This window comes from Sprattus sprattus, assembly GCF_963457725.1.
Source record: "Sprattus sprattus genome assembly, chromosome: 21".
Classification (NCBI taxonomy): Eukaryota; Metazoa; Chordata; class Actinopteri; order Clupeiformes; family Clupeidae; genus Sprattus; species Sprattus sprattus.
In genome coordinates, this window is record NC_137919.1 from 539,293 (window position 1) to 564,494 (window position 25,202).

General features: G+C 39.7%; 2 protein-coding genes across 2 annotated transcripts in view; both read left to right on the top strand.

Moving 5' to 3' along the window:
* Positions 1 to 704: 704 nt before the first annotated feature.
* LOC308382331 (C-type lectin domain family 10 member A-like) lies at positions 705 to 8,855 on the top strand (the record flags this gene model as incomplete). The annotated part of the gene is given in 9 exon segments (XM_080860053.1): positions 705 to 768; positions 2,795 to 2,845; positions 3,189 to 3,320; positions 3,643 to 3,666; positions 4,164 to 4,247; positions 6,873 to 6,979; positions 6,981 to 6,998; positions 7,002 to 7,018; positions 8,720 to 8,855. Coding segments are annotated over 9 exon segments (633 nt in total).
* A 3,772-nt stretch (positions 8,856 to 12,627) lies between these two features.
* Positions 12,628 to 25,202, top strand: part of LOC308382332 (uncharacterized protein) — a gene marked incomplete at both ends in the record, with an annotated part of 34,141 nt that continues 21,566 nt past the window's right edge. The window contains 4 exon segments of the mRNA XM_080860054.1: positions 12,628 to 12,691; positions 14,341 to 14,391; positions 14,750 to 14,881; positions 15,207 to 15,230. Of these exon segments, the coding sequence (XP_080716180.1) occupies positions 12,628 to 12,691; positions 14,341 to 14,391; positions 14,750 to 14,881; positions 15,207 to 15,230 (271 nt within the window).

Consider the following 25,202-nt stretch of genomic DNA (forward strand, 5'->3'; position numbering starts at 1 on the left):
TGCTCCATCTGGCCTAATAATCACCCCCATAGATAGTGGGTTTCTCGAGATGAGAATCGCACATTAACAGCCAAATGGAGGGGGTTTCAGAGAGAATCCTTTGCACTCTCACAGAGACCAGAATGATCATGCCTCCATGTTCTGATTAATATATCCAGCTGTACATTGAGACCATTGTACCACTCAGACTGAGACCATTCAAACAAGCTCAAACATGATAAAGAGATCATCTTCCAATGCAACATTTCACTTTAGCACTCTTACATTCATTTCTCTGTGCCTAGTGTCACCTGGGCACTGAAAAGTACGAAGAGAGAACCAGAGACAGAGGTCTGAGTCTCAGCAGCTTAACGGAAGATCAACAATTGCGATGTTTGTTGGGGGCACCATAAACTAGCACCTAACTCCTCACAAGCAGGTTGGTGGAAGATCAATACTTTCGATGTTTGTTGGGGCACCATAAACTAGCACCTAACTCTCACAAATAAGAAGTTAACAGAGGAAGTAAGCGCTCTCTGTTTTTCCACTCCAAAGATCCATTACTGCCATACAGTATAAAAGAGGAATTGAAGGAGGAACTCTCAAACAATTACAAATAAGCCGGTATGACAGCTGACCTTCCTAAGTTAAAGAGACTGACAGGAGACCAACGTCTTTTTCACAGCTCACAATCACATATTAACTGAAACCTAGAGATCACAAGGATGGCAGAAAACGAAATCTACATGAATTCAATGCCAGAGGACACACCAGAGGACTCTACCACAGGTAACTGAAAAGCGAGTGAGTTTTAACTTTATGTACATTCAGTGTTTTAAACGGTTGTGTAGGATCTTGTGAGCAATAGGTTTTTACATATTGCACATCATATTGTTTGTAAGCTTCACTGAACCTACCTGGACATTTTATTTATCTGTTTAGCTGATTGTTTATTCGTTTACATTTTAGACTTGTTTGCTGTTATTTTGCTTGCGTGGCAAAATACCACTGATGATATATTGCCTATGAAGTTTAAATCTCACAATCGTCTAAGGTGCAGGTTTTGATCAACATGCATGTAGAATACCAAGCTAAATAACTAACACTAATTGAATTCTTCCCTTTGACATTAATACCTTTTTGGGAGTTGTAGTAGTTCTGCTAATTTGGAAGGCCTCACTCTTTACTTCCCCTAAAACACACATGACACCATTGTTGTCCCATTTGTTTTAAATCACCAGAGGGTGTAATATTACCAGTGCTGTCCTCCTCTTCTGGTCTAGTCAGCCTTCATGCCAAAGGTTCTCTATGCTTGTGTCGGGTTTGGTATATGATTAAACTGTACATAGGCTACTAGTCGTCACTTCAAAGTCAACACATTGGTTCACTTAACTAGGTGCAGAGAAAAAACCCTGATGTACTCATTAATTGTGAGTGTCTCTTACTTCAGATAATCTTGTAAGGACATCAGCTGGATATGAGCCTGTGTAATGATGGCTACCCTCAACACCTGACATCATAAAGTGTCAAGTGTTGTTATCAAGTTGTCATACATGCCTATTAAAATGCCCTTTCTGTAAGACTCAGAAATAGCCTTTCCTAAAGAAATTCCTGGAGTTCCTGAAGTATCAATTGGCTCAAGCGTAATTTTTAAGAAAATTACGCTTGATGAGGAGAGGAGACGAGCAAGACGAGGAGAGTGTGTGGGAGCTGTGGCACACACAGTAGCATCCCACACTATTACAGGTCTAAGTTAGATAGATAGATAGATAGATAGATAGATAGATAGACAGACAGACAGACAGACAGACAGGCAGGCAGGCAGGCAGGCAGGCAGGCAGGCAGGCAGGCAGGCAGGCAGGCAGGCAGGCAGGCAGGCAGGCAGGCAGGCAGGCAGGCAGATAGATAGATAGATAGATAGATAGATAGATAGATAGATAGATAGATAGATAGATAGATAGATAGATAGATAGATAGATAGATAGATAGTTGGATACTTTTTTAATCCCGAGGGAAATTCAGGCGAGCTCGGATTGAGTCTGACCTCAGTCATTTCCTGATTCTACGTCCAATCACTCTTGCATTGAGTTTCCATCTCTCTACACTGTCTGATATCAATTAAGTCTACAAAAGCCCCCCAAACAGTGACGTGTTGTAGAGGTTCAAGCAGATAACTATAATAGTCAACCTCATGTCATGTATCAAGTCATTCATACATCAGTAATATTTCATGTATGAAATGAACACGGCTCTATGGTGTTGCAACCCGTTAGAGGCATCTGACTGAGGCACCAAAAACTAAAAGTACTGTTTTGAAGGGCCACCTGGTGGTGGTGCCTTGGGTTAGCCTCAATCAAGTTGGCAGCTTCAAAAGTCTGCCGTCCCTACATTCATGTGGCAACATTCCAGGTAACATTCCAGGAGGGTTGAATGAAGGCACACAGATATTCAACAATTGTATTTGAAATTGAAAGATATCCAATACATTTGCTTTTCTTTTTCTGTCTAAATTACGTTATTGCCCCCAGGACACACCCCAGGATCTTTTTTAAAAGCGTGAATAAAGATGTTGGGTACTTTGGAGAACCTTTGAAAAAAAAGGATTATGTATCAGCCCTCATGATAAACGGCTCTTAAAGAAACCTGTACAGTTATAGAGTTACGGGACAACACTCTCAATGGGTGGACATTAGATATCATTTAGTTTTATTTTGTTATTATCATTATTAATTATTTTCTAATTTTGTATTTTTTATACTGTTTTATCCTTCTCACTCTACTGTTTCCAACTCTGAATCACCCCCTCTCTCTACAGGTACAAACATGTCAGAAAAGATGTCCGGTGAAGATCAGGGAAAAGGGAATGGTTAGTTCCACATTGAATTTTGAAATTGATTTCTTGCCAGTTTTTAAGGCTTCAGGCTGAGGCACTCGATGGTTAATGACATAAACTCTTTATAAATAACAACCTTTACTATTATCTTCAAATTCATTTTGAAGGTATATGGTCATGTAAAGGACATATAAAGACACCTTTTGTTCTGACTAGCTGTCAAGGCTATGCGCTGTGCAGTTCAACTTTTTCAGAATGATATCAGCAATTATACCACCAAAACACACCAGTAAGCATGTTAGCAAGTTTCTAACAATGCCAGCTGTGCTGTTATTTGTGTTTTGGGTTAATTTAATAGGTGTTTATTCTTCCCCAGCTCAGAGTTCTGAGGTAGCAACTTGTTGCCAGGTAACCGTGGATGAGATGGGTCTCCTGAAACTGAAGTTAACCATCCTGGCCATCCTCTGTGTCATCCTTGGAGCTTTTCTTGTGGCTTTTCAAGTGCTATGTGAGTGTGTTTTTAAAAATTGAGGGTACACCATGTTCATTAGTGTGCTAGCAAGCGAGATTGTGTGTATTTTATAGTCCGTTCTAGGCTGAAAAATCTCCAAAATGTGTCAACAATATATAGCTACTACCACCATATACCATGTTAGTATTTCCATGATAGGCAATTCTGAAAATGGTTGGTAAACAATATATAGATTTTATGTAAATTGAAATCATGAATTGAAAAGTCGTTATATACATGCAGATCAAAATCACAAAACATAGTTCATGACAATAATGAATACTGTGAAGATGACACAGCACCCTTGTTCTGTTTACAGATTTCATGAGGGTGGAGAATGCAGGTGAGTGAGTGAGTTAGCATGAGTGAGTGAGTGAGTAAGTGAGTGAGTTAGTTAGTTAGCATGAGTGAGTGAGTGGATGAAAGACAATAAGTAAATCTGACTCAGTTAATGAGTTAACATGTTTGTATGAATGGGCCTTTATGAGTACATTGTATGATAAAGAATCTGAGAGAATATCTAATAACGAGTCTCATTCCTCATTCGAGTCTCATCTGCCACATGTTCTTTACTTTCCAACAGGTGTTAAAGAACAGTTAGACTTACTGAGGGTGGAGCATGCCAATGTGACTCTGGCTTTACAGGCTAATATGTCAGGTGGGGAGCAATGCACGAGCACTTAATTTCAAAAGACGTGTTTATCAAGGATTCTTAGTTTATTATTTCCTTACTCAAGACATTACAGAGAAGTTCGGAATGATTTTTAGCTGAAAGGTATATTTACATTTTATATGAATAACTGTCACCAATTTTCTTTTCCTTTAACTTCTTAACACAAGACATTACAGAGAAGTTGGGAATGCTGCAGAAAGAGTATGATAATGCCACTGCCATGACAAGGACTTTGGATGCTAACCTTACAGGTGAAAAGTCACACATCTGGAGATATTTCAACAAGATTTAATATGGATAGGAGCCCTACATGAAGTCTGTCAAACAACAAATACTAGCTCTAGCTCTCAACTACCTGTCTACTAAACTATAAATGTATTTCAATATATGTGTTTATCATGGATTCTTATATTTACTTTTCAAATGGATAGCACCATTTTGTTTTATTTCCTACACAAGACATTACTCAGAAGTTGGGAATGCTGCAGGAGGAGTATGATAATGCCACAAGGACTTTGGAGGCTAACCTTACAGGTAAAAAGTGGTTTTAGGAGATATTTAAACAATATTTAATATGTATGGCCTTACAAAATGTCAGTACTTGCTCTAGCTCAACTACCTGTCTGCTAACTTACAACTAACCTGAAGCTAACCCTGCTCTACTGATCATTTTACTTTAGCATTACACATCTATTCTGGTGAACATACTGTAATAAACCTGCATAGGGCTACCACTTAATTAAATTGTATATTCACACAGGCTCCTATCCCAACCTCACTACCTGATCTGCACCCATATTCACACAGGCCCCTATCCCAACCCCATTACCTGATCTGCACCCATATTAACAGAGGCTCCTATCCCAACCTCACTACCTGATCTGCACCCATATTCACACAGGCTCCTATCCCACCCTCACTACCTGATCTGCACCCATATTCACACAGGCTCCTATCCCACCCTCACTACCTGATCTGCACCCATATTCACACAGGCTCCTATCCCAACCTCACTACCTGATCTGCACCCATATTCACACAGGCTCCTATCCCAACCTCATTACCTGATCTGCACCCACATTCACACAGGCTCCTATCCCAACCTCACTACCTGATCTTTACCCATATTCACACAGGCTCCTATCCCAACCTCACTACCTGATCTTTACCCATATTCACATAGGCTCCTATCCCACCCTCACTACCTGATCTGCACCCATATTCACACAGGCTCCTATCCCACCCTCACTACCTGATCTGCACCCATATTCACACAGGCTCCTATCCCAACCTCACTACCTGATCTGCACCCATATTCACACAGGCTCCTATCCCACCCTCACTACCTGATCTGCACCCATATTCACACAGGCCCCTATCCCAACCCCATTACCTGATCTGCACCCATATTAACAGAGGCTCCTATCCCAACCTCACTACCTGATCTTTACCCATATTCACACAGGCTCCTATCCCACCCTCACTACCTGATCTGCACCCATATTCACACAGGCTCCTATCCCACCCTCACTACCTGATCTGCACCCATATTCACACAGGCTCCTATCCCAACCTCACTACCTGATCTGCACCCATATTCACACAGGCTCCTATCCCAACCTCACTACCTGATCTGCACCCATATTCACACAGGCTCCTATCCCACCCTCACTACCTGATCTGCACCCATATTCACACAGGTTCCTATCCCACCCTCACTACCTGATCTGCACCCATATTCACACAGGCTCCTATCCCAACCTCATTACCTGATCTGCACCCATATTAACAGAGGCTCCTATCCCAACCTCACTACCTGATCTGCACCCATATTCACACAGGCTCCTATCCCACCCTCACTACCTGATCTGCACCCATATTCACACAGGCTCCTATCCCAACCTCATTACCTGATCTGCACTCACATTCTTCCCTAAAATGACTATCCTTATTGGCTGCAGCTTTAGCTCCCGTGACTGACTCAAAGCTGCTCTAAAACCCCACACCACACACTCGTCCCCAACACCCCACCATTCCCTCACCTCTCCACACTTAACACTAACCCTCCACCACACACTCGTCCCCAACACCCCACCATTCCCTTACCTCTCCACACTTAACACTAACCCTCCACCACACACTCGTCCCCAACACCCCACCATTCCCTTACCTCTCTACACTTAACACAAGCTACATCTGTTGTGGACTGTAGGTTCCTAGACGTTGTCTTCCTTCTGAGTAGTACTGAAAGTACTGAAAAACAAACAGGTCTGTCCAAATTGCTAGTATAAATTAAGTTCGGGTCGAGGTCAAATTGCTAGAATAAATTAGGTTAGGTTCAGTGTCAAATTGCTAGTATAAATTGGGTTAACCTTACTTTTTGAAAACGCAGTCATATCTGGCAAAGATTGTTACCCTTTCTACCTAGTAATCCATTAAAATATTTGATGCTTAAAATCTGTTTCATGCCATAGATTCATTAGTTCATGGCATAGTCTACTGTTGATGTATTTTATTTCATCAGAAACTGAAAGGATGTTAATTGAGCAGAAAAACAGAAATGATAATCTCACCAACGAGAACACAAAGCTGAAGAATGAGCTACAAGGTGAGATTTCTATGCATCTGTGGTGGACTGTAGGTTCCTAGACCTTGTCTTACTTCCTGTGTAAAAAAGTACTGAAAAAACAACAGGTCTGTCCATATCAGGTTTTGACCATGTAACAAGAGGACTACTTATAAGTATGACTGTAGTAATAGCTGTCTTTGTTTCAGTCAAAGTAGCGGTATAAACATACAGTACTTACAGTATGTCAATAAATCATGACAAACTAAAACAGTTCTGGTGGTCATTATGAATTGCATTCATTTTAAAGGAGTGAAAAATTGTGCGGATGACTGGGAGTACTTCAATGGATCATGTTACCACGTCTCCACTGATGTGAAGAACTGGACTGAGAGCAGAGATGCCTGTGTGACTATGGGAGGACACCTGGTCATCATAAACAGTCAACAAGAAATGGTATGACATATTAATTCCTTAAAAACATTTCATGGTCTACTGTCTAACTGTAATTTACTAAACTCTAATCAGAAGTTTGGTGCAGTAGCCCCCTGTTCTATACCTCCAACATACCTGAGAGCAGCAACTGTTTACTTGTTTACAAGTGTGCAGACCATTTGTGTGAATGCTAGGATGGTTATTGCATATATATACAGCATTATTTACATCATGTGTTAAACACCAGGTTAATGAAACATGTTTCCGAGGGCCACTCAAGATCATTTTCTTACCTGATATAACATCAGCAACAGCATCCTGTTTTAAAATAGTAGAATAATGACTTCCAATTTGTAAAATATTATTCAGAAGTCATTCAGCAATTCCTGCTCTTCTCTTGACTGACATGGCTGAGTAAGCAGGTAGCAGAAATCTGTACCAGTAACCAGTCAGATCTGTATAAAAGAAAATGATGTGCTCATTACTTACAAGACTGTAGGCATCATTCAGTAATGTCATTGGATATTTAACATTAGAGGTCTAGGTTTAAGTATGAAGCAGGCATTTTTAGAAGTTATAAGCTAGGAATCATTGGGAAATCAGTAATACTGTAAATAAGAATGACTGATATTTTAGACCTTACTGGGAAAATACATATTCATGTATGTATGTATGCAAGGAATAATTAGGGAATGTGGCTTATACATAGAAAAAAAACTACTTTGTTCCTACCCCGATTGTCTCTTCTTTTTAAACATATTAATTTGATTAAAAAATGAACTGAACAGCATTCATTACAAACATAAACTTGTGTTGAGCCAATGTAAGAAAAAACATGCTTTAACCTTTACAATATTATAATAATGCAAAAACTATCCAATATGTTCATTTCAATAATTAAAAAGTCAGAGATAACGTGGTGACACTGAAAAGCATTATGGTCTTCAGTCCTGGATATACATTAATACGTTAATAGAATATGAATATCAATATTCTAAGCAATTACAACTACCTAATTGTGACTATCAGGTATTCAACACATTTCCTTGTGTGAGGTCGATAAAGGTCATCTTAGCTTTGGTTGATTAATACATTTTGTACATCAACGTATTACAGCAGTTTCAACCTCACGCCCTCTCATGTGATACTAACAGGATATCCCACTCTACCTGGACATGAAAACTAAGATTCTTCAGATGCTGAAGGATTAATTGATCAGTCTTATTCACATTCTTCAAATAAAAAAAATGCAACAGAGCTTTGAACTAAACATAGACAAGCTTTAAAGACTTACGTGATTGATATCAACATGATGAAATGGTTATTGCAGTCCTCATTGTGTTGCTTATGAAGATCATGAGTGATGTTTTACATTAGGATTTTGTGAAGACCAAGGGAAGAGGACACTGGATTGGTTTAACTGATGCTCAGGAAGAGGGTGAATGGCGCTGGGTGGACAACACACCCCTCACAGACCCAAAGTTGGTACAATCCAAGCATATGTTTACTTTTGTGTTTGTGAAATGCACTGAAAAGACCAGTACTCTACAATACATTGTTCTATTACTTAAGTTAGCCATGTACCGCTTGCTTAACACAGTAATGATCTGATACCTGTTACCTAATGGGATTTATGTTTTAAAATGTAATTGCCGTTTATAGAGTATGATTACTATTCATCACATGTCTTTGTTCACTGAACTCTATTTGCTCCTCATTCAGGTTTTGGGGAACAGGCCAGCCAGATAACTCAGGTGATGAGGACTGTGCCACGATTGATTGGGTCAAGAAGGTGAATGATGATAGATGTGAAAAACAAAAGAAACGAATCTGTGAGATTAGAAGCTGTAGGCTCTGAATTTAACTTATATTCAGTGAACTTCAATCTATACATTTAAAGGTGAAAATGGTGAGGGATAGTGGCGATTATATACAATGGATTTGAATCTCTTTTGATCAAATTTTCATTATATAAACATATTTTAACATAATAAGATTAATTGAAGAGAAGACTTGGTGCAAAATCATGATCAGATTTGAGCGAATAATAATACTGGGTATGCACTTCTTCCGGTTTTACCTGCAAAAAAATTTGATTGTATTTCTTTAAATAAAGCAAGAAGAAATGTAGGTCCATGTCTCCTTGTAAATTATGATGATCAGAACTTTCTGTCCAATCACCTTTGAAGCCTAAGTTCAAATGAATGGATATCTGCCAGTGCTTATCCTAAGCTGAGGAGTGGACAAGCTTGCCTATAGGAACTCAGGATGTCACCCTTGACAACTTTAGCATCCTCTGCACCAGTATTGTCTAGGATGCCGTCTTGAAAATGTGAATGTCTGATTTGCAAAATTGAGAGAAAGCCCCATAAAATCGCTAACCACAAAACGAGGAAGTGGTTTGTGTGTGTGTGTGTGTGTGTGTGTGTGTGTGTGTGTGTTTGAAAGAGAATACAATATCACTGGAGTGAAATACCTGCACTATTTTTAACTCTCACCTTGCCCCTTAACCTTGTATTGATCCCATCAATTCTTTAAATTGTCAGAAAGTATTAAAAACTCTTGTTCCTGACTCTTGTTTGTTTGGGTTTTAATGATCTGTCCTTGATTTAGCTATATATTCTAGCACTGTACCTCACATTAGGCCATCTCTGGTTTAAACAACTGTCAAATAACTAAATGGAACGGGGGCCATGTATCCAGATGGTGCTGTCCTCACACATTCCTAGTGACAACATCATTAAACTGTTATGTAAAGTTCACTGACAATGTTGAAATGACCATCCTGTCTTCAGTTCTGCCCTACAAAGCAAAAAGGCAGTAACTGCATTTTTTGGCGAAAATGAGTTATTGTGTTTTTTGTAACATTCAAAGCATTCTTTGTCATGTAACAAAACATCTCATCTCAAATGTATGTCGTTTTGGAGAAAATTGTTGGGTGTTTGTACAGTAACTACAAAAACTGCTAGTAAAGCAAAGCAAAAAGGCAGTAAACGCCATTACTGTAAGGGGGTAAAATACAAAAAATTATACAATTACTAATATCTGAAAAGAATAAGGTTATATGGAGTAACAATACTGCCTCATGTCCAATAATCTACCTACAACTACTTGGGCTGGACAACAAGATAACTTTAAGGTCATTTTTCTCAGTTTAGTGCTCTGTGCAGTTACTGCCTTTTTGCTTTGTAGGGCAGTGTTGGTTGCATGGACAATGTGGTGTGTTTCTTGCATATATGTAAATGATGAGTCCCTATGAATTATGGCCCCTGTTTCCTGAACTGATGAAACATTACAGTAAGTGTACCTATGGTGACCGTTGACCTTCTGTTAGTTCCTCAGGACGTTAAACAGACAACAAAAGGAAGTTAGCTGAGTGTGAGAGTGAACCCGCTGCTCTCGCCACAGGAACGAGAGACATGGAGAACAAACTGGAGGGTAGGTGAAGGGTGCCCTCTGCTGGTAAAATGAGGAAATGCCCATGATTACACTCTCTGATACAGAGGAAAAGGAAAATGCACTAGACACTTTTTAAAGAAAAGAAAACTTAGGGGAGGGGCAATCACTGCTTTAAAGGGAGAAATTCAACATTTTTCTGACACAAAAGACATTTTAATGGTGATTGAGTTTTTTTATATATATAACCACAGGAATGGATATGCTGTCTCTGTCATTTTATAACACCTTCTGGAATATTTGAGCAACTGACTGTTTTTAAAAAACTTGAAGGACTAGACCGATATAATCTAAATGAGCAGCCAAAGTTGAAGAAGGGACCAGACGACGTAGTCGGCGTGGAGACCCTCTCACTCAGAGAAAGCCCTCCCTGTTTGTAGACTATATTGGCATTTATACCATTCAGTCAGGTAGAATACTTTAGTGGCAAAATACCTTTGAAAATATATTGCATATGAAGTTTAAATTTCATAATCATCTAAGGTGCAGGTTTTTATCACCAGAAGACCATGCTAAATAAACAACACTAACTGAATACTTCCCTTTGCCTTAAAACTCTTTCAGCCCCAAGCTGCCCCGTGGTATTTTGATTAATGGATTTGAATAGTCCCCCATATGAGCATTTCTATGCTCACACAATAACCACCATGCAACAGCCTTGCAACATCCAATCAGGAGACAGGACTGACCTCTGGAACTTCAGGCCAATTACAGTTTTACATTTTGAGTGTACACTTTTAAGTAAGGTTTACTCAAGATGGATGTCATTTTAGTGAGGTTTAGTAAAGTGTATTCAAAATGGATGTCAACAACTGTAGAGGATGTGATCCACTGATCAATGTGCTGTCCCTTGGAGGAAGAACATGGGCACGCCATCTGTTTAGCTAGAAACAGAAAGCTTCGACTGTTAGTCATGAATTTACGTTTGGAAAAACCTTTAGATCAGGTCACAAATCTGTACCTGAGGAGGTGTGGATAAAAGCCATGCTATTTACCCTCAGAAGAGGCCTTGAATCCTCACCATGCTGTTGATGATGGTGTGCACCCCATAGAAGAGGCCTTGAATCCTCACCATGCTGTTGATGATGGTGTGCACTGCACCCCATGGAAGAGGCCTTGAATCCTCACCATGCTGTTGATGATGGTGTGCACCCCATGGAAGAGGCCATTAATCCTCACCATGCTGTTGATGCTGGTGTGCACCCCATGGAAGAGACCATTAATCCTCACCATGCTGTTGATGCTGGTGTGCACCCCATGGAAGAGACCATTAATCCTCACCATGCTGTTGAGGCTGGTGTGCACCCCATGGATGCTTGGTGCTTGGCGGCTGTTTTTGTTATAAAGAACGCCTATTTTGTACACTCTGTGGTCTGTCTCCAATTTATGTTGCGACTCACGAGCCGGGTTGTAACAATGAGTTAGGGTAAGGGTTATGGTTATTTCTAAAAGATTGTCTTTTGTCCTTTTTCTTTTAACTTAGCATCAGGGGTATTGACAAACTTGGGGTGTCTTGTATTTTAGGATAGATTAAAGCATATCAGAATACAATACTAGTGGTTTTAACAACTTTCCACTCACAGTTGGCCCATGTATACTAAAGAGTGTGTAATATCTACAGGAAATGTCTTGGGAATCATGATTCGGTATCTTGCATGAATATTGTTGTTACTTCCTGTGAGCAGTGACGGTTTTAGGCACGGACGACCCGGGCGATTGCCTGGGGCGGCGTTTTTTCAAGTCACGTGGGGGGCGGCACGGCCAAAGAAATTATAATAATAATCTGGGTTGCGAAGCGGTTTTCTATTATCTATCATATCACTGTGTGGGGAATAGGCAAATTGGCGCCCCCGGCAGCTGCAGGCGCTCCTGCTTGCGCCCCTGCTTGCGCCCCTGCTTGCTGGAAAGGTGGCGTCTATGTGTGAAAAGGGGGAAGGGAGCGCGGGGGAAAAGTTCAGCTCTCGGAGGGGGTCTCGCCCGGGGCGTATTTCCATGTAGAACCGCCACTGCCTGTGAGGGTATAAAAGAGGAATTGTAGGGGAACTGTCACACAATTGCAAATAATTCAGTTTGACAGCTGAACTTCCTAAGTTAAAGAGACTGACAACAGACATATTTCTGTCTTATAGTTCACAATAACCTTTTGACTGAAGAAGATCTAAGAGATCACAAGGATGTCAGAAGACAAAATCTACTTGAATGTAACACCAAAGGACACATCGAAGGACTCTACCACAGGTAACTGAAAACTGAGTTAGCTTTAACTTTATGTACATTCAATGTTTGTGATCGATTGTGTAGGATGTTGGAAGCATTATATTTTGTATATATTGTACTTATTGTATATATTGCACATCATATTGTTTGTCATCTACACTGAAACTACCTAGATACTTTATTTATGTGTTTGTGTCTCTGTTTAGTTGATTCACATTTTAGACGTGTTTGTTGATTGTTGATTTGTTTTAGTGGCAAAATACCTCTGAAAATATATTGCCTATGAAATTTAAATCTCACAATCATCTAAGGTGCAAGTATTGCCCAACATGCCTGTAGAATGCCATGCTGAATAACTAACACTACCTGAATCCTTCCCTTTTGCCAGCTGCAGTAGTTCTGCTAATTTGGACAGTCTCAATCTTTACTTCCCCTAAAACACAAAAGACACCATTTTTGTTTATTGTCATTTGTTCCACATCACCAGCTGTCCTCCTCTTCTGGTTTAGTCAGCCTTCATGCCAAAGGTTCTGGGTGCTTGTGCCAGTTTGGTATATGTCTACACTGTTAATACTAGTTGTAACTTCAAAGTCAGCACGTTTTTTGACTTAACTAGGTGCATTGAAAAAAAAAAAAAAAAATCATTCATTTTAAGTGACCCTTACTTTAATAATCTTGTAATTTCACCTTCAAATATCTCTGTGGGCCTTCGTTCAATCTCCCCGAAAATGTGCGTATGTGGTAGGTGCTGTTAGCGCAGGAACTGTGTATGTCACTGTGAGACTGTGGACATAGTAACATGGAAGTTGACGCAGGCTGAACCTACTGCTGTATCTTCTAAAAACAGTGGAGTGTGTGGGAGCCACATTCCACACCATGTACAGGTTAAAGTTACCATGGCGACCTGGGATTGAGTCTCACCTCAGTCGTTTCCTGATTCTACGTCCAATCTCTCTTGCATTGATGCTCTGTCTCTCTACACTGGCTGATATCAATTAATCAGTGAAGTGTTGTTGAGGTTCAAGCAGATAACTATAATATTGTTATAATAGTCAGCCTTATGTGATTGATCAAGTTGTTCATATTATTTGTATGCTATGCTATTCAATTCATAAATGAATGAACACGTCTCTATGGTGTTGCAAGCTGTTAGAGGTATCTAACTGGGGCAGCAAAAACTAAAAGTACTGTTTTGAAGCGCCACCTGGTGGTGCTGCCTTGGGTTAGCCTTGATTAAGTTGGCAGCTTCAAAAGTCTGTGGTCTCTTCATTCGTGTGGCAAAGGGAGGGTTCAATGAAGGAATACAAATATGTTGAAGGCGACATCCTAAATGTTTTTGTTTACATTAAGCTGTAGCTCTTTGACCCCAAGATTTTTTTTTAAGAAAAAATATTTTTTGCCATAAGTGTACTTTGAAAAACAGTGTGGACAAAATCTAAAGCTGTCATGTATCATCCCTTATGGTAAACTGCCTGAAGCTCATGTAGCTCTTGAAGAAACCTGTATAGTTACAGAGTAACATGTTACACCGATGTTATAGGTGGACATAAAACATTATCATTAAGTTTGGTTTTATTTCCTATTTTTGTATTTCTTCATACTGTTTTATGCTTCTTTTTCTCTACTGTTGTAAACTCTGAATCACCCCCTCACTCTGCTGCCCTCTACAGGTACAAACATGTCAGAAAAGATGTCCGGTGAAGATCAGGGAAAAGGGAATGGTTAGTTCTACATTGATTTTTGAAATTGATTTCTTGCCAGTTTTTAAGGCTTCAGGCTGAAGCACTCGATGGTTATTGAGATAAACTATTTATAAATAACTACCTTTAGTATTATCTTGAAGGTATATGGTCATGTAAAGGACAGATAAAGACACACCTTTTGTTCTGACTAGCTGTCAAGGCTATGCGCTGTGCAGTTCTGTGTAGACCACCTAATAATTTGAAAATGCAAGAACAACTTTTTCAGAATGACATCAGCAATTATACCACCAAAACGCACCAGTAAGCATGATAGCAAGTTTCTAACAAGGCCAGCTGTGCTGCTATTTGTGTTTTGGGTTCATTTATTCTTCCCCAGCTCAAAGTCTTGAGGAAGCAACTTGTTGCCAGGTAACCGTGGATGAGATGGGTCTCCTGAAACTGAAGTTAACCATCCTGGCTGTCCTCAGCGTCATCCTTGGATCTTTTCTTGTGGCTTTTCAAGTGCTAGGTGAGTGTGTTTGTAAAAAGTGAGGGTTCACCATGTTCATGTGTGCTAGCAAGTCATAAAGTGTGTATTTGATAGTCTGTTCTATGCTGAAAAACCTCCAAAATGTGTTAACAATATATAACTCCTACCACCATATACTACCATCATATTTCCGTGATCGGCAATTCTGAAAATGTTTGGTGAGCAATATGGAGATTGTATGTGAATTGAAAATCAATAATCGAAAAGTCGTTATATACGTACATGCAGATCAAAATCAGGAAACATGGTGTATGACAATAATGATTACTGTGATGATAATACAGCACCCTTATTCTGTTTACAGATTTCATGAGGGTGGAGAATGCAGGTGGGTGAGTGAGTGAGTGAGTGAGTGAGTGAGTGAGTGATGGAGTGAATGAGTTAGTATGTTAGTATGAATGAGCATTTAAGAGTAAATTGTATAATAAAAAGACAGAGAAACTCTCTGAGAATCTGAGAGAATATCTAATAAAGAGTCTCATTCCTGCTTTATGTAACAGATGCTAATGAAGCATTAGAAACACTGCAGGCAAAATATGACAATGCTACGACAAGTCTGTCAGGTGAGGATGATCATACAATAATTTTGTCTTGACTTTCAACACATTAATGACCACTGGTCATCTCAAATGCAGTTGTGTACATGCTGATCAACATAATCTTAATACTTTACCATGGCCAACTGTCTGAAGACACCTGTAGTTTGGATTCCATTGGCTGTCCACGACACATTTACTGTATGTTTGCATGACTGTATGTGGGAAAAGACTACATTACCCATTACACCTCTTCTTCACATAATTGAAACACATTATTTGAATACTCTTTCATGCGCAAGACATCAATCTATCTGAGAATTTCAACCAAGGAATTTACAACTTTGAATATTTTCAACGTTCTTTAGCTAAGCTGCCAACTAACTGTCAACTAACCATGACCCCAGATCTAACTGACATTCTAACCCCCAACCTTTCCACAATTTTTATTTGTCATGGCCGTGTTGTCCAAGTAACATGTTAGTATATTTAGGAAATGTTTCCCTTAACTATACAAGTAGAACAGAAGATCTGCCACATGTTCTTTCCTTTCTCATGACCCTATTGTCCAAGTATCATGTTTGCATATTTAGAAAATGTATCCTTAGAGACACAAGTAGAACAGAAGATCTTTCACATGTTCTTTACTTTCCAACAGGTGTTAAGGAACAGTTAGACTTACTGAGGGTGGAGCATGCCAATGTGACTCTGGCTTTACAGGCTAATATGTCTGGTGTTTATCAAGACGTGTTTATCAAGGATTCTTAGTTTATTATTTCCTTACTCAAGACATTACAGAGAAGTTAAGAATGATTTTTAGCTGAAAGGTATATTTACATTTTTTATGGATAGCTGTCACCAATTTTCTTTTCCTTTAACTTCTTAACACAAAACATTACAGAGAAGTTGGGTATGCTGCAGGAAGAGTATGATAATGCCACTGCCACGACAAGGACTTTGGAGGCTAACCTTACAGGTGCAAAGACATATCTGGAGATATTTCATCAAGATTTAATATGTACATGAAGTCTGTCAAACATCAAACACTAGCTATAGCTATCAACTACCTGTCTACTTAACTATAAATGTATTTCAATATGTGTTTATCATGGATTCTTATATTTACTTTTCAAATGGATAACACCATTTTTTTTTTATTTCCTACACAAGACATTACTCAGAAGTTGGGAATGCTGCAGGAGGAGTATGATAATGCCACAAGGACTTTGGAGGCTAACCTTACAGGTAAAAAGTGATTTTAGTAGATATTTAAACAATATTTAATATGGATGGCCTGACAAAATGTCAGTTCTTGCTCTAACTCAACTACCTGTCTGCTAACTTACAACTGACCTGAAGCTAACCCTACTCTACCGATCATTCTACTTCAGCATTACACATCTATTCTGCTGAACATGCTGTTATAAACCTACATAGGGCTACCACTGAATTAAATTTCATATTCACAAATGCTCCTATCCCAACCCACTACCTGAGCTGCACTCACATTCTTCCCTAGATGACTATCCTCATTGGCTGCAGCTCTTGCACCCGTGACTGACTCAAAGCTGCTCTAAAACCCCTCCTTGACCACACACTCGTTTCCAACACCCCACCATTCCTTACCTCTCCACACTTAACACTTACCCTCCACCACACACTCGTCCCCAACACCCCACCATTCCCTTACCTCTCCACACTTAACACTAACCCTCCACCACACACTCTCCCCAACACCCCACCATTCCCTCACCTCTCCACACTTAACACTAACCCTCCACCACACACTCATCCCCAACACCCCACCATTCCCTTACCCCTCCACACTTAACACTAACCCTCCACCACACACTCTTCCCCAACACCCCACCATTCCCTAACCTCTCCACACTAATCCTCCACCACACACTCATCCCCAACACCCCACCATTCCCTTACCTCTCCACACTTAACACTAACCCTCCACCACACACTCGTCCCCAACACCCCACCATTCCCTTACCTCTCCACACTTAACACTAACCCTCCACCACACACTCGTCCCCAACACCCCACCATTCCCTTACCTCTCCACACTTAACACTAACCCTCCACACATGACTGACAAACCCACGCCTGAGTCTTCCAATATATAGTAGAAAATGAATTACTATCAATGGAGGTTCCACCGAGATATTTCTTCTTAGATAATGCTGAGGTGAAATGCTGAGGAGCAGTGTGGAATGTTCAGCCTCTGTCTCAACATTGTGTGGCCACCATTGTTTCAAGATTTAACCTGGAAATGGACATATCCATGACTGATTCTTCCAATATGTAGTAGAAAATGAATTACTATCAATCCCAACACCCCACCATTCCCTTACCTCTCCACACTTAACACTATCCCTCCACCACACACTCTTCCCTAACACCCCACCATTCCCTTACCTCTCCACACTTAACACTAACCCTCCACCACACACTCTTCCCAAACACCCCACCATTCCCTTACCTCTCCACACTTAACACTATCCCTACACCACACACTCGTCCCCAACACCCCACCATTCCCTTACCTCTCCACACTTAACACTAACCCTCCACCACACACTCGTCCCCAACACCCCACCATTCCCTTACCTCTCCACACTTAACACTTGGGAGATCAAGGCCTCTTACACTCTTTTATATCTGACAATCATTGATGTTTTTGTATATTTAACCTAACTGAAAACATTGATGCAAAAGTGGCATATATGATTCAATTCTATAAGACCTCAGAAATAATAACATGAGAGTACATCAAATGTAAACACACCCTCACAAAAAAACTCTTTTCAGAGGTGCTCAGACTTTAACTCAGATTTCATGCCATGACTTCTGAACTCTGAACCTTGTAAACATAGGGGTAAGCTATACATAGGTGATTTTAGCAATCAAAAAGTGTGCATGGTTTCACTACTGAATATTATTAACTTCAGAGTAACCTTTTCTTCTCCCAAACCAGTGTCCCTACACAATGAATACTGATGAGTTAGGTGTAAACAGACCTGTGACTGCTTATGGCCTGTCTGTCATAGACAGTGGCCATTATGTAATGTGGCTCTGGAATGTCTGGAATGTGGCCCTGGCTCTCTACCCCCCTCTAAGTTCACCGCCCTCATTTGCTAATCCACAGATCATTAGGAGCTGAAACCTCACTCAGACACTGACATGTGCAGGATTTCAGTTATTTTCTCCTTACAACGTGCTAATGTCTTAGTTTGTTATAAACTGTATATATTTGTAAAGTAAAAGATGCAATGTTTCTGGTGGTGTTATTTGTATGACTCTAGACAGAGATGGGCAAAAATACATCAAAATGTATTTTGATACAAAATACAAAATACCCTTCAAATATCAAAATATAATACAAAATACTGCTGCCAGAAAATGTAACAAAATACAATACATGTATTTTGTATTTTTAAAATACAGGAAATACTTTTTCTAAATTTTTAGTTTTCTCACAATTTGGTATAGCAGAACATTCAGGTTTGGGCTATCCAGTGGCGTAACGTAGTTACCGGTCCCAGGTGCAGGCTATTATGACGGGCCCTTGTCAGTGTTGTAAGGCAGTGGTTCCCAAACATTTGAGTCCAATATCCTTTTTTTCATGTTTGTAACCGCCGCCACCACACCCCTCCCACCGCACACATATTCCGCCTATTACTACTGTAATACTACACCTGACAAGGATCAAGACAGCTATCTAAGTTTTCGACCACAGCCCTGTTTTGTGAAAAAAATGGATTTAACATGAGAGTCAATGAGAGAGATCTGGGGTTATTTCCTTTTCGCCCCAAAAAGGGGCGGGCCATAAGAAGCACCACTTTTGGCAAATTGACTGATGCCTGATTCGACAATGACATTCAGAGGCAGATCAGATGGTCTAGTGGTAGAATCCGACAGAAAAAAAAACTCCTTCTGCCTAAACACTGGAGAAAGTATTTTGAGTATTTTAAATACAAAATTACTCCACTCTAAAGTATTTTGTTACAAATTACATTCAATTTTTTATCGGCCCTATCAAATACAAATTACAAAATACTCAAAAGTAAATTAAGTAGTATTTCAAATACAAGTAATTGAAATACTGCCCATCTCTGACTCTAGAACAGAAACTCTTAAAGGCATATTGACAACAAGTCATAACATTCCTCCAGAGGAAGCCGTCTCTCAGGTTCACCTCATTCAGTTATCCCACTGCACATGCACTGTGTGTTTGCACCTCATTCAGTTATCCCACTGCAAATGCCCTGTGTGTTTGCACCTCATTCAGTTATCCCACTGCAAATGCCCTGTGTGTTTGCACCTCATTCAGTTATCCCACTGCAAATGCACTGTGTGTTTGCACCTCATTCAGTTATCCCACTGCAATGCACTGTGTGTTTGCACCTCATTCAGTTATCCCACTGCAAATGTACTCAGGTTCACCTCATTCAGTTATCCCACTGCAAATGCACTCAGGTTCACCTCATTCAGTTATCCCACTGCAAATGCACTCAGGTGCACCTCATTCAGTTATCCCACTGCAAATGCACTCAGGTTCACCTCATTCAGTTATCCCACTGCAAATGCACTGTGTGTTTGCACCTCATTCAGTTATCCCACTGCAAATGCACTGTGTGTTTGCACCTCATTCAGTTATCCCACTGCAATGCACTGTGTGTTTGCACCTCATTCAGTTATCCCACTGCAATGCACTGTGTGTTTGCACCTCATTCAGTTATCCCACTGCAATGCACTGTGTGTTTGCACCTCATTCAGTTATCCCACTGCAAATGTACTCAGGTTCACCTCATTCAGTTATCCCACTGCAAATGCACTCAGGTTCACCTCATTCAGTTATCCCACTGCAAATGCACTCAGGTGCACCTCATTCAGTTATCCCACTGCAAATGCACTCAGGTGCACCTCATTCAGTTATCCCACTGCAAATGCACTCAGGTTCACCTCATTCAGTTATCCCACTGCAAATGCACTGTGTGTTTGCACCTCATTCAGTTATCCCACTGCACATGCACTGTGTGTTTGCACCTCATTCAGTTATCCCACTGCAAATGCACTCAGGTTCACCTCATTCAGTTATCCCACTGCAAATGCACTCAGGTTCACCTCATTCAGTTATCCCACTGCAAATGCACTGTGTGTTTGCACTGAGGTCACATATTTATAAATGAATATATAATCATGTATATGATGTTTTTTCCTATCTCACATCAGAGCAATATGACACTCAGCAGTGACAGACTAATTTATCTTAAAAACACTTTAAACAAACGGCATGACCTCTTCATCATGATAAAGGAAAAAGAAACACAAACAATGCTGCAAGGACTAGGCGGTAGTGTTGATATACAATAAACCAAAACTTAAGGTCTTTTCTATTTTCTGCCACATATTTTGAACAGCATGGAAAAAAAAATTAGGGTAAGACAATATCACTAGACAAATAAGGATATGGAGATCAAACTTTCAGGTAAGAAATATAAAAAAATCTGTTAGCACCGAAATAGATTTCATGAACAAAATGGAAACTACATGTACATTACATTTAGTCCTTTAGCAGACGCTTTTATCCAAAGCGACTTACAAGGATGTATACACGTTTTTTTTTTTACATTAACACTGATGGCACATCAGGAGCAATTAGGGGTTCAGTGTCTTGCTCAGGGATGCTTCGACAGGGTATCGAATTAGCAACCTTCTGATTTCTAAACGACTTCTCTGCCTTCTGTACTACTGTCGCTCTTTTCTTTTACATTTTTCTTTTTTTTCTGCCACAGATGTTGAACACAAGCTTGCATCACTGAAGTCAGGATATGACAACATAACCACTGAGAAACAGGCTCTAGAGATCGAACTTTCAGGTAAGAAACGTTAAAAAGAGAATCAAACTGGACCACAAACTTTGACTCAACTACGTAGTAATTTAAAGGGGAATTTTGTACTGAACTACCTAGTAATTTAAAGGGTAACATTGACTAAACTACCTTATAATTCAAAGCAGACATTGGATGCAATGCTTTCTTTCATTTGGAACACAAACCCTTTGGCTCTACCAAAGTGTGTATAACTTTATATTGTGTCTATATTTTCTGCTACCACAGATGTTGGACACAAGTTTGAAACACTGAAGGTAGGATATGACAACATAACCACTGAGAAACAGGCTCTAGAGATCGAACTTTCAGGTAAGGGACGTTAAAAAGATAATTAATCTCTTGTGATGCAAACGCCTTTCCTTTAATGAATGGTGGCTCTGTTGTAATAAGGAATAATTTGGTGTAATGAAAAAGTATTAAATCAGTTATGATCATAACCACAATGAATATGTAAGGGATAATGTATTGTCCGGAGGTCATTCTACAAAAAGAATTCCCGACGGGGCGAACAACACCCCGACGCGCAGCGGAGGGTGTTGTTTCTTCCTGAAGGGAATTATTTTTTGGAGAATGACCGACGGACAATGCATTATCCCGCTTATTATACGGTTACTTGTCAAAAACGATAGAAGACATTCCTCCAACATACCTCTTTTTAATGATTTAGTGGCCGTTTCATGAGTCCCGTTTAGAAATAAATAGTTCTTCAAGCAAATAGAACTTTGAAGTTTCAGGTGTTGCATAGCAACCCATTACTTGCTGACTTAAAATTACTGTCTACTGTTGCGTTAAAATGACTGGACTTCTGGCGGAACGATATGAAAGATGTGAATTAGAAGTACAAAACCCGTTGCCAATGACAGCGGTGATTATCTTTCGCAGAGGTCTGTTAGCAGGAATTAATGTGACCTATGACGTAGGGATGGCCCATTCAAATCAACGGTACTTTTTGGAACATTCTGAAGAGCCATATAATAAGGAGTCATAAAGAACATTTGGAAACCAGCAATATCAGACATATTTTTTCTTATAAAAATGAATAACAGATAATTCTTCTATGCATTCAAAATGTGTCTTTTCAGAGTCAACCTGAGACACACAGCTCTGGCCACATGCTTGCATGAACATCATGAATGTCACTACAAGGGTCTTATGTTCTCTTTTCCTCCACAGGCATGAATCAACAGTATGACAACTGTACCACTGACAAAACAGATGTGGAGTCAAACCTGTCGGGTACAATTAAATCAATTTTAATATAGGGCCAAAACAATACAATTTTCACGAGGCGCTCTACAGAGCCAAGTGACTGGACCCCTCAGAGCAAGCACAATGGCAATAGGGGCAAGAACTTCCTTTTAATGAGGAAGGAACTTTAGACAGAACCCCAGGATATGGGGGGGGGGGGGTTGTGTGGCAGAAGGCAGAGTGGTCGTACACAGCATACATTTGGTAGATGTACATACTGTAGATGCAAACATAAGATATTGAATGCAATGCTTTGTTTCATTTGGAACATGAACCCTTTGGCTCTACCAAAGTGTGTATAATTTTATATCCTGTCTATATCTTCTGCTGCCACAGATGTTGAACACAAGCTTGCATCACTGAAGGCAGGATGTGACAACATAACAACTGAGAAACAGGCTCTAGAGATCGAACTTTCAGGTAAGAAACGTTTAAAAGATAATCAAACTGAACCACAAACCTTCTCTTCAGAGTAACTGTCAACATGCCAGATGTAAACAAAATGGCAGGGTATCAGGGCTTTGAACCAGAATGTTTTCCCAATTGGTTCGTTCCGATCAGAAACAGTATTTTAACGTTTCCGGTTTTCGTTCCAACCCTAAAATTGACGTTCCTGAACCGGTGAGAACAAAAAAATAAAGTTCCTGAACCGGTTAATAGCGTTCCATGTCAGCTGAGGGACATACAAATAAGTACTGATCATTAGGACTTAAAAATAATCTTAAATGTATCTATCCTGTCATTAAACATTAAAAAAGCACTATAGGCTACATTATGTAAGCGGCAACTGTAATTCAGACATTTTGTAAGCATTATACATGAGTTAAGACAAGGAAAATGTATGCTATGTTGTTTATTGGGCAAACAAAACATAACAGCATTTGGCCAAACCTCGTCAGGGCCCAATCAGTGCATTTTTGTCAACAGAGACAATACAAATATTACAAAACTACAATGGTATCTACATGCATCCCTCAATGTTGTATTTGGATTTGTTAGTCGCGGGGTCAAATGAATAATGCTGCCGCATAGGATTCTCGCAATGACTTCTCATCTGAACAAAAAAGTTAAAATTCCAAATATGAGAACTACCGTATTAGCCTACGTTTTAAATAAAGACTTAACAAACTAGGGTCAGTTATGCTGGGCAATAGCAAGGTAGTCTACTGCCAATGCTAACCGTCCAATTTAGCTATAATTTCATTATCTTGACCCCTGCAGATTTTTACAACAATGCATTGGAAATTCGTAGCCTATCTTATAGAATTCCTATTTAAAACAAACATGTGTGAGATACTTGGTACAATATTTACCTCTTCTTAAGATTGAGTTTGAGAGACTGGTGGCTACAGCTTGTGCATAGATTTGATCCGATAAGGCTACCAGCTGGCGGCGCGCGGCACGGTTCTCTAGTATCTAAGTTAACGACCGGAAGAGAACATCACCAATCATATTGCATTTAGGAACCTTGTGAAAGAGCGAAAAAATAACGTTATTAACCGGTTACCATTATTTTAGGTAAACTATTCTGATCCGGAACATATATTTTTTTTAAGTTTCTGGTTTCGTTTCTGCTCCTAGCAAAACATCAAAAGTTTCTGGTTTTCGTTTTCGTTCCGTGAACCGGTTCAAAGCCTTGCAGGGTATACTAAGTGAGTATGACTATATTGTGTCTATATCTTCTGCTGCCACAGATGTTGAACACAAGCTTGCAACACTGAATGCAGGATATGACAACATAACAACTGAGAAACAGGCTCTAGAGATCGAACTTTCGGGTAAGAGACGTTAAAAAAAAAAATCAAACTGATACGCCCTAGACGGACAGACTGACAAACACACAGAGATTTCTGGATTTATAGATAGATGAATATGAACACTACTGAACAGTCAAACACAATAAACACATTTTTTAACCTATTTATTATAAGTAAGGTTAATCTTGATGTTTGAAAATCCAATCTGGCAAAGATTAATCCACCCATTCCACCTAGTAATCCACTAACTAGGAAAATATATGATGTTTGAAATCTGTTTCATGCCCATAGATACATCTTTTATTGACATAGTCTACTGTTGATTTCTTTCTTTCAACAGCAACTGAAAAGATGTTATTTGAGCAGAAAAAGAAAAATGATGATCTCACCAAGGAAATCACAAAGCTGAAAGGTGAGAGCTTTCATACATATGTTGTGGACTGTAGGTTCCTAGACCTTGCCTTCCTTCTGGTGAAGAAGCTGAAAAAGCAACAGCTCTGTCCATATCAGGTTTAGACCATGTAACAAGAGGACTACTTATCAGTATGACTGTAGTAGTCTTTGTTTCAGTCAAAGAAGCGGTGTATACATATGTGACAAACTAATGTCAGTTTTTGTGGTCATTTTGAACTGCATTTCTCAAAAAGGAGTGAGGAATTGTCCGGATGACTGGGAGTACTTCAATGGATCATATTACCACTTCTCCACTGATGTGAAGAACTGGACTGAGAGTAGAGATGCCTGTGTGATTATGGGAGGACACCTGGTCATCATAAACAGTCAACAAGAATGGGTTTGACATTTTTAAAATAATATTTCATGGTGTACTTTCTAACTCTAATGTACTAAACTC